Source organism: Danio rerio, chromosome 13 (genome assembly GCF_049306965.1).
Source record: "Danio rerio strain Tuebingen ecotype United States chromosome 13, GRCz12tu, whole genome shotgun sequence".
NCBI lineage: Eukaryota > Metazoa > Chordata > Actinopteri > Cypriniformes > Danionidae > Danio > Danio rerio.
The window spans coordinates 9633433-9643216 of NC_133188.1; the positions used below are offsets into that span (position 1 = coordinate 9633433).

The 9784-nt window shown below is 36.9% G+C and overlaps 2 protein-coding genes across 3 annotated transcripts in view; one reads left to right on the forward strand and one right to left on the reverse strand.

Moving 5' to 3' along the window:
- Nucleotides 1-5789, reverse strand: part of htra2-8 (HtrA serine peptidase 2-8) — a 25244-nt gene extending 19455 nt beyond the window's left edge. Inside the window, exons 1-2 of one of the 2 annotated variants that reach the window (XM_073920684.1) lie at nt 5666-5789; nt 3164-3241 (exon numbers count right to left, since the gene is read on the reverse strand). The gene's annotated coding sequence lies outside the window, so the exon portion shown is untranslated. The remainder of the gene's footprint in view (nt 1-3163; nt 3242-5665) is intronic. The other variant, XM_073920683.1, reaches the window with a different exon arrangement.
- A 504-nt stretch (nt 5790-6293) lies between these two features.
- pimr158 (Pim proto-oncogene, serine/threonine kinase, related 158) lies at nt 6294-9726 on the forward strand. Its single transcript, XM_017358942.4, has 7 exons — nt 6294-6720; nt 7227-7670; nt 8029-8123; nt 8298-8348; nt 8469-8844; nt 9145-9318; nt 9405-9726. The coding sequence occupies exons 1-7, from the start codon at nt 6435-6437 to the stop codon at nt 9503-9505; spliced, it is 1527 nt and encodes a 508-aa protein (XP_017214431.3). The 5' UTR covers nt 6294-6434; the 3' UTR covers nt 9506-9726.
- The last annotated feature ends 58 nt before the right edge of the window (nt 9727-9784 follow it).

The following is a 9784-nucleotide window of genomic DNA, read 5'->3' on the forward strand; positions in this document are numbered from 1 at the left end:
TAAAAACATATGCTGAATAAGTTGGCGGTTCATTCCGCTGTGGTGACCCCAGATTAATAAAGGGACTGAGCCGAAAAGAAAATAAACGAATGAATGAATAAAGTATTTTTGTGAGGCTTTTAAATTAAACTCAATAACTTAAATTAACAGTGAAATTAATAGTAAAAATAAAAATGATTCCATCATTTACTCACCCTCTGCATATTTGAAATCGTTATGAGTTTCTTTCTTCTGTTAAACACAAAAGAAGACATTTTCAATAATGCTGAAAACCTCTAGCTATTGACTTCCATTGCAGGAAAAATAACTACTATGGAAGTCAATGTTCAGGTTTTCAGCATTATTAAAAATATCTTCTTTTATGTTCAACAGAGTCAAAAAAAAACTCAGAAATGATGACAGAAGTTTCCTTTTTGGGTAAACCACACAACTACTTGCAAATATGCTCATGTTACATTTCCTCGAGTTAGACAGTTCAGTTTATTCTTCTTTTTTTTTAAAGAGCCTCTATTATGGGTTTTTGAGAATGACCTTCCATGTATTGTGTAACACAGCTCTAAGTGAAGTGAATTATTCAGCTAAGACTTAAATCTGCAAGTGCGCAGTGTTTAAAACTGTTGATTTATTTATAAAAGAGTCGACTCGCAATGCTTCAAATGAATCGTCTTGATAACGAGTCTTTAGCCGTGCCGGCGTGACCAGGAAATGGAACTTAAGCCCCCCTCAGGGCCGGATTAACCAATGGGCCTTATAGGCACAGGCCCAGTGGCCCGAGCGCACTTGGGGCCCCTGCGAGGGGGGAGAAGAAAAAGACAATTTCGGGGTGTTTTTTTAGGCTAACTGCAAATAGTGCACCTAGTTGGAATAAGCTATTCACGCTTTACGCCCATCGATGCTTGATTGACAGAGACAACGTGAGTAAAGAGCAGGGCCAGACGGAATCTGCGGACGTTTTTTGCTATTTCTGCAGAGAATTTTGGTAAAAATCTGCGGATTTCTGTGGAATTATTTTGGGAGTATCCAGCGGAGTATCATAACTTACACCTTAATATATTAAATAAAAAGTAATAAATTACTGAATAAAAACTGAATAAATTCAGATTTACACATTTACTCAAGTAAATAAACAGAATTAATGATAGGCTAAAGATCTGCGAAAAATCTGCGGAATTCTGCAGAAAATCTGAGAAAAATCTGTGGAATTCTGCGGGCGCAGATTCTGTGTGGGCCTAGAAGAGCTATGCAGCATCAGAGCCTGAGTGGCGTACCTCGTAATGTGCACAGCAACATCTTTTGACGCGATTGATTATTAACCCGGTTCGAATCCACCATCTGCTGAAATTGTGCTACTTTTTTTCTCCTCATTACATATCAGATTAGAAATATATTTATTTTTAACAGGAAGGAAACCTTTTTAATGAATAATGCAAATGTGATATAAAGTCAAGTGCCTCGTGGGTATTTAATAATGTTTAGCCTTAATAAAGGTGCCTCCCTCTCTGTAAAAACTATATTGCTCAGACAACTGTATTTCATCTGAGCAAAATAATCACATATAACTATTATTATTATGTTTAAATTGTCTTTCTTTCTTTAACTAAACAGAATGCTGTAATTGGTCAAGCGCGGAAACGTCAGTTTTGAAATAACCCGCACTAAACTGAGCGGACTGTAGTGTAACGTTAGTATTAATCATGGATCAAAAATGGAGAGAATGGAGGAGAATGAGGGTATAGAAGAAGACGTTATGGTAACGTTAGATCAGTAAGCTAGCATTAACCAGGCGGAGGAGGCTAACGGCAGCGCAGCGCGGACTGGATTCACCGTGAGAGAAAAAGTAGAAAAAGGAGAGAGAGAGGGAGAGAGAAAGGCCCCGAAGAGGAGAGAGACCGTAGAGGAGAAGAGGTATAGTGTGTGTGATTTTCTGATACTTTTAGGTTTATAATCAAGTTGATCTATGCTGTTTGCCAACTCTTCACCATGAGAAGAGTAGAGAGAATACAGGGAGAGGAAGAGAGAGACAGTAAATCATTAATAAGTGTGTGTATTATTAAACACTCAGATTCATAGAACTGGATTGGAGAGACATTGTGTGATATAGCCTATGCCATGCAAACAATATGCTCTATCAGTTTGTAAAAGCTCTACATTAAAAATACCCTTAAAAATTATATATATATATATATATATATAGTACTGTTTCAGTGAACTTGTACAAGTAGACTAAAAAAACATTCATTTTATTAGTATTTTTATTCAATGCTTTGAAAAATAAGTTAAATCTTTGTAAATACATATGTACTATATATCATTTATTTAAATATGTGGGCAACAAATTATAGATTCATTTTATTTAAAAAATATTATATTATTATTATTTTTTTAAATTCAACTATAGGGGTACGGCCAGGTAGGGGGCCTTACAAGATAATGTGCCCAGGAGCTCCTGAGTTCTTAATCCGGGCCTGGCCCCGCCTATTTGTTGCACGCGCAATCCCGGGAAAATGTTAAAAAACCCAGCCCCGCCCACAAACACAGTAGCAAAGAAAAAGAAGAAGGACACTGCAGCAGACGCCAGTTGAATCATGTCGCGAAGACGCTGTGCTCTGAAGTGTGAGGGGAAAGTTAGTGTTATTTTCTCTACTCAAAGATGAATCAGTGAAGAGTCAGTGGTTGAGGTTTATTTTGGCAAAAATACCTCAACATTACAGCCCAGGCTTGTGCTGTGTTCCAGTCATTTTTCTGATGAGTGCTTTAGATCAGAAAAGTCTATTGACGTATGGGACTTTGTCAGAGCTCGACAGGAACTTTACAGTACACAGTTTATGGATCAGTTTCTTCCTCTATTTCACAAGTGTAAGTATGTGCAATTAAAATGGTTGCCTCTTTGTTTTCTCTACAACTTATGTATTTAATTGTTTTTTGCTACTTGTAACCGCTTGTAGTGCATCTGGTTAACTCTTTATATTCTCATATCACGTCTAATGCCATGATGTGACGCGTGCCGCTTTGTTTACGGATTTAATTGCGTTTGGCACTTGTCGTTGCTATGGCCATCATCAGTTTCCGGGATAAATAACAAAACGGGAGGGTGGCAGAAGATGGGTCTGAAATTACAGGAGACTCGCGGAAGAAAAACGTGAGTGTTGGCAGGTATACTCACACATACACTCTGCACTCTGACTACTTCAATATTGTTGATAAGCCATGGTGGGCATTTCTCTCCGTCTCACGCTGAACGCTGTTGACCAATCACAACAGAGTACAATAGGACCAATCAGCGCAGATTAGCATCGCATTAGGGAGGGGTGTAGAAACAAATTAATTGCTAAATAATCATATGAGTCGCTGCCATAATTTGGTAAAAAAATAAATGCATATTTTAGGACAATGAAAGTGTTCTTTGCCCTTAAATGCACATCAGCCTGTTGTTGGAGACCCCCCCCCAAAATAAAAAATAAAAAAATGACCCTTTTTAATGTATAATAGGGGCTCTTTAAATCCATTCAGACAAACTCCGGGTCTGACAGAAGAACTTTTAGCTTAGCTTAGCATAGATCCTTGAATCAGATTAGACCATTAGCATCTCGCTCAAAAAATTCCAAAGAGTTTTTAAAGTAAAATTTGACTCTTGTGTAGTTAAAGTATGCACCAAGACTGATGGAAATGAATAGCTGCTATGTTCCAGCTTGACATGGCTAGTAACTATACCTATACGCCTTTCGGGAAGTATACATGGGCACTCTGTTTGAATTGGTAAATCAAATTCTTCAAAACTGCTTGCCAAGATTACGATTACATTAGATACTATGAATAACCAATAAAATTAAACAGTAACTGTCCTTTTAGTTTCATTTATAAATGTCCATATCACACAATATCTGCAGAAACTCACATCTAGTCCAAGCCCCTCCCCTGGAGAATTGTCATTCTATACTGATCGCTGATTGGCTCATGTACTAAAAGGTGGGCTTTATTTGCCAAATATCAATCACTGATTGGCTCCTGTACTAGAAGGCGGGGCTTCATTCGCCATAATGACTGCTTCACTTTTCCCTTTCAAAAGTATACGAGTGACACGTCATGTGTATTCTATAATCTTTGCTATACTCTCATTCTGCAGTAATAATCAAGTATTTTGGACTATTTGTTAGACCCAGAGATCAGCTGAATGGATTAAAATGATCAAACTCAACAGTTTAACTCTGAGTGACTTGAAAAATTAGCCTATTTGCCAAAAAGTCTTCCTTTAAATACGTCATAATTAATATAAAACAAAAAAAAGTATATTGTTTCCTTTCATAACTTAAATTACAGTCAATGTAACTGCATAGAGACTCAAAATGTGTGTGTGTGTGTGTGTGTGTGTGTGTGTTTTATAATCAGTGAGGGACCACTGACTTCTCAAAATATCACAAGAACGCAAGCATGTTTGGAGTAAATGACGACAGAATTTTCACTTCTGGCCTTTTAATGATTCCTCTCTCTACAGCATATCTCCAAATTAATCAAAAATCAACCCTGAAACCTGTTTCCAAAAACCATTAGAAAATTTACAAGTACAAAAAGAACATTTTTGTGATTTTTTTATTATTATTATTATTTGTTATTAAATATATTGCAGGGATAGTAGTACCTGTGTAATATTTTGAAATGAATTTCTTCTACCTGATTTGGGCGTAAAAATGTATTGTTGACCAAATATCATCTATAAATGGGAAAGAAAAATATTGTTTCCATTTCAAAATGGCTTTCGGGAAACATGTTCCACCAATGCGTAAAGCACTTTGAGTGTGCAGGAAACGTGCTATTTAAATGTAAGGAATTATTATTATTAATTATTATTTATTTATTTCTATGTGAAACACTTTCAAGAGCCCATTTAGCCAATAAGACAAAAACATAGTTTTATTACAGTAAACTAACATTTATCCACACAAAATAAACCTGACTGTATTTTTGTAGTTAAGCCGTGGTTAATTGTGTTAAATATGCCATTTCAGCCTGCAGAATGGCATTTCAAACTGTGGCCTAACAAAAATATAGAAAAGATATCGAGTTTCTGTAATATAAAACTAAATAATTCCTCTCCCTGTATAGTTCCTAAAGTTAACTAGACAGAAACAAATGTAAGTAAATTTTAACAGAATCACTCAATTAGCAATTAATCTGACTGATGTTAACGTTAAAGGTTTGATCAAGCTTTTAAGTAAAACAATAGATAGTTTAAAGTTACAGTACCGTTAATATAACATTAATATTTACATTACAGTTACATTAAGTTGCATCAATGTTTGCATTACCATCAAATGCTAATTAGCGCTAGCTAACTAGCCTGTGACATACAGTAATAAACGTTAGACCTAATTACACTGACTTAAATATTCATTGGTTTAATTTGTAATTATTTATTTTATTTATGTTATTTTTTTTTCTTTTTAATTCGCATTTTTCACTTAGTGAAGGCGGGGACTGTTGACTAGTAGCTCTAAATTAGTTGACTGGGATGCTGTGACGGTGTTAGCATGTAGCATGTTCACACAATAAAATAACTACAGTTCACAATTAAAACCATTTCCTACCTTTTGTCGTAACTTAATAAAATCTACTGCAATTAATGTCAACAAAGATGTTTAATCCACAATAATTTGATCATTATTCCTACCTGTTAGCATTTACATCGGTTCAGTCCTTATTTAGGTTAGAGTGGGTTATTTTTTGAAAATGAATCTGTGGATTTAAATGAATTGTGAGAGTCGATTCATCCTTGACCTATTCATAAATACAACAGTTGCTTTGTTGCTGAATAAATGTCTTATTCACTTAAGACAGTGTCCTACCACCACCTACTGGCGGTTTCAGGTAATACATGGATAACTTCATTTTGTTGCATATTTTTCTTTTTAATTTATTATTTGAAGCATTATTCATTTAAAAAGAATTCACAAGAATAACGAATTTATATAATCATGATATATAAAATATAATATAAATGATCATAATAATACTGTTAAAAATGATAAATAATTGATAATGAAAATATAAAATAAATAAAATGAGCTACTCAAAATAAATGAATCACACACACACACACACACACACACACACACACACACACACGTATAAATGTATATAAACATGGTAATATTTGTAATAAAGAGCAAAACGCAGAAAAAGTTGTGCATGACAGAAAAAATACATAGGCCTAAGTGCAAAAATAAATTAATTAATAATTGGAAAAAATGTGTATAAGCAGGTGGCTGTGTGAGCACATTAAGGCGAATGAGTCAGTCAGTCTAGCGCGGGCCTGCATTAGAAGTTTGTTGTGTTTTAAAAAGTCTCTACGTAATACCAAATGGAACTGTGGAACTCTGACATCATCGGTGACAGTAAAAAGCTTTTGACGTAGCAGAAACTCTCATTAGCTTCTTTGGATGTCTAGTAGTTCAGTACTTTCTGCGATTCAACAGTACAGTGATAAAATGGCATTTTCAAAACTGATTAACCGTCTGAAGAAAGCGTTTGGTGTTAAGTGTGCGAACGAACAACCGTGTGAGCCACTCGAACCCACCGGCAGCACGACAGAGAATCACCGTCATCTGATGACCGATGACCCGGCCGTCGCTGCAGGAAAACAGGCAGGGAGACAGAAAAAGAGGAAACTCAAATTGTCTCCCATCTTCTTCGCCTGTTTTTCCAGAAGAAGAGCTACTGTTGTTGGTAAAATAGATTTATGAGCACTTTTAATTACTAAAAGCATACTGTTAAACACACCAAACACATCACATAAGTGTTTAAAGATCAGAAATGAACATTACTGGAAGACATTTTAGAAAGAGTTTCTTAAAGCCACAGTTCACATAAACAAGACAATTCTGTCATAATTTACTCCTTAAACCTGTTTGAGGTGCTTTCAGCCATTGACTTCCACAGTATTTTGTGTTCCTACAATGAAGGTTAATGGCTGCTGATTTCAGGAATTTTCTTCAGAATTTGTAGTTTTGTGTAAAAAACAGAAAAAATAAGAATTATTTGTATTAGGATTTTTTATTTCAGTGAGCTTTGCCTTTAGATATATAGTTTACTTGTTTGCTAATTCAACGCAGAAAACCCATGAAGATCATCAATAAAAACACATTGAGTAATGTTTCTGCAAATGAACTGTTCAAATATCTTGTCAAAAAGAGTTGTAGAGTCATATTAATGATGTTCCTTCCTCTCTTTAGATCAGCTATGTGTGCAGGAGATCCACGAACTTCACGCAGAGCCCATCAGTAGCTCTAAATTCTTCTGCACTGCTGTGAGCAACCTGGAGCTGGAAGTTCTCCAACCTCCAGCTCTTGATGCTCCAGCAGACGAAGATTTGGACTTTAAACCTGAAGTGAACAGCTTTGACTCTGCAGTGGTCATTGAGAACGACTCTGCAGAGCTTCACTTCCCAGAAGACAATGAATCCTCCCTCAGTGAGGACAGCCTGGAGCAAGAGCTTGATAGTCCTCCAAGTTCACCATCTGATGAGGACAATGAACTTCCAGTGAGCCAGCAGCTCATAACAGATGACATCTGTGACTCTGCCCTGGATGAAAACTCGAACCCTTTACCGGATCAGGTCTCACAAGAGGACTCTGCTGTGAAGTCTACAGCAGATGATGGGACCTGCTTGGACAATAGTAAGTTTATTGCTGGAGTTCAGAACATTTGTTTAGGCTCATCAAACTTTGTAAAATTATACAGTTAAAGTTAAAATTATTCGCTCTTCTGTGATTTTTTATTAATATTTTTTAAATATTTCCCAAATGATGCAGAGCAATAACGTTTAAGTATTCAGAACTTTAAGCTGAACACTGGTATCTTGAAAATATCCAGTAAATATGATGTACTGTCATCACGACAAAGATAAAAGACATCAGTTATTAGAAATGAGTTATTAAAACTATCATGTTCTGAAATCTGACAATAATTCTGACTTCAACTGTTTGTGTTTTTATTTGGTTTATAATTTAATGACATTTTCTTCATTTTTAACAGATGACATCAGCTGCCGCTACAAACTCGGAAAGCAGCTTGGTGAAGGAGGTTTCGGCTCCGTGTATGAGGGGATTCGCATACAGGATGGTCTGCAGGTATTCATTTTTGTAGAATCAAATCCTCTGATGAAGTTCCCTGTTTAAAGAACATCATCAGAGCTTTCATTGTTTGGACATTTCTGCTGACGAATGAATCCTCTGTTCAGGATTTATGACTGAATGAAATGATCTCCGTGCACATGTTAATTGTTCGCTTGTTCCTTTAAACAGGTGGCAGTTAAATTTGTCCAGAAGACCCCAAATATGCAAGATGTCAGCTCTGTGAGTAGACTACACTTTCTGTTCGCTGTGTTCAGTTTATAAAGTCTTATATTTATTATAGACCACAGGCTGTGGTCAGAAACCCTTGTTTGAAAACCAACATTATTATTTTGTTTTCAGTCATGTGACCAGCCACTTCCTCTAGAGATCACCTTGGCAAACATGGCCAGCGGTGGCTCCAGGTGTGCGAACATTATTCAGCTTCTGGACTGGCAGGTCTTTGAAAACCATTACGTCATGGTGATGGAGCGGCCTAGTCCAAGCATGGACCTGGAGGCATTCCTTGAAGTCAGCGGAGGAGTCCTCAGTGAGAAAACAGCACATACCATCATGAGGCAAGCTGTTTATGCGGCCAACGTGTGCTGTTACCGCGGGGTGTTCCACCGGGATATTAAGCTTCAAAACCTGCTGGTGAACCCCGACACACTGGAAGTCAAGCTGATCGACTTCGGGTGTGGAGACTTCATGATGGAATCAGCCTACAGTCTCTTCTCTGGTAGGTGTTTTGAATAGTGTGGTCAAAAGTATCGACTTCGGTACCAATCGATTCTGACATTTAACAAGTCAATTTGAGCGCTGTTAAACACCACTGATTGGCCATTGGTGTTCACATGCTCAGCAAATATGACTGTGATGAGTGTCGGTATCGATTGGTAGTTGATACTTTTGACAACACTAGTTATGAATGTGCATAAGCATTATTAATATACGTATTGAAAGCTGGTTAATTAGCACAGCTGAAGCCCATCTGGTATATATATTCAACATGATGCTAAACTAAACGTCTCTCCTCCAGGCACAGAAGCGTACATCCCGCCAGAGTTTTATGAAAAAGGATGCTACCGGGCCAAACCAGCGACGGTCTATTCTCTTGGGGTTCTTCTGTTCACAATGCTCCATGGAGAATTCCCATCAGCGTATGACCTGTACTACCTCCAACATGACTGGTCCAAATTTACCCTCTCTCAAGGTGAGATGTTCATCAAAGAACAATTAAGTCAAACAGCTTAATAATAATAATAACAATAACCTCACCTCTCCATTTCTTCTTCACAGAATGCTGTGATATGATGACGGCTTGTCTGCATGAGAATCCAGAGTGCAGAATTCCTCTAGAAGAGATGCCTTACCACGACTGGTCCATGCTGGAGTTCTGAGTCACATTAGCAGAATGTTTTGTATATTTGATTTTTGTACATGTCTGTAATAAAGATATATTTTATTGAACTCACTTGTGTTGTGGCTTATATTGTGATCTAGCCCCAGTGTTGTCAGATTGTGTGGATTTAAACTGGTTTTGTTTGGGGTGACAAAAATTTGGCATGAGGTTTGAACAGCATCCAGTCCTTTCCAACACACACTGCAGTTGACACTGGCGTCATTACGGCGCACTTTTAGAAATACACTTTTTCAGAATGCTGTACAGCGCTGACCCA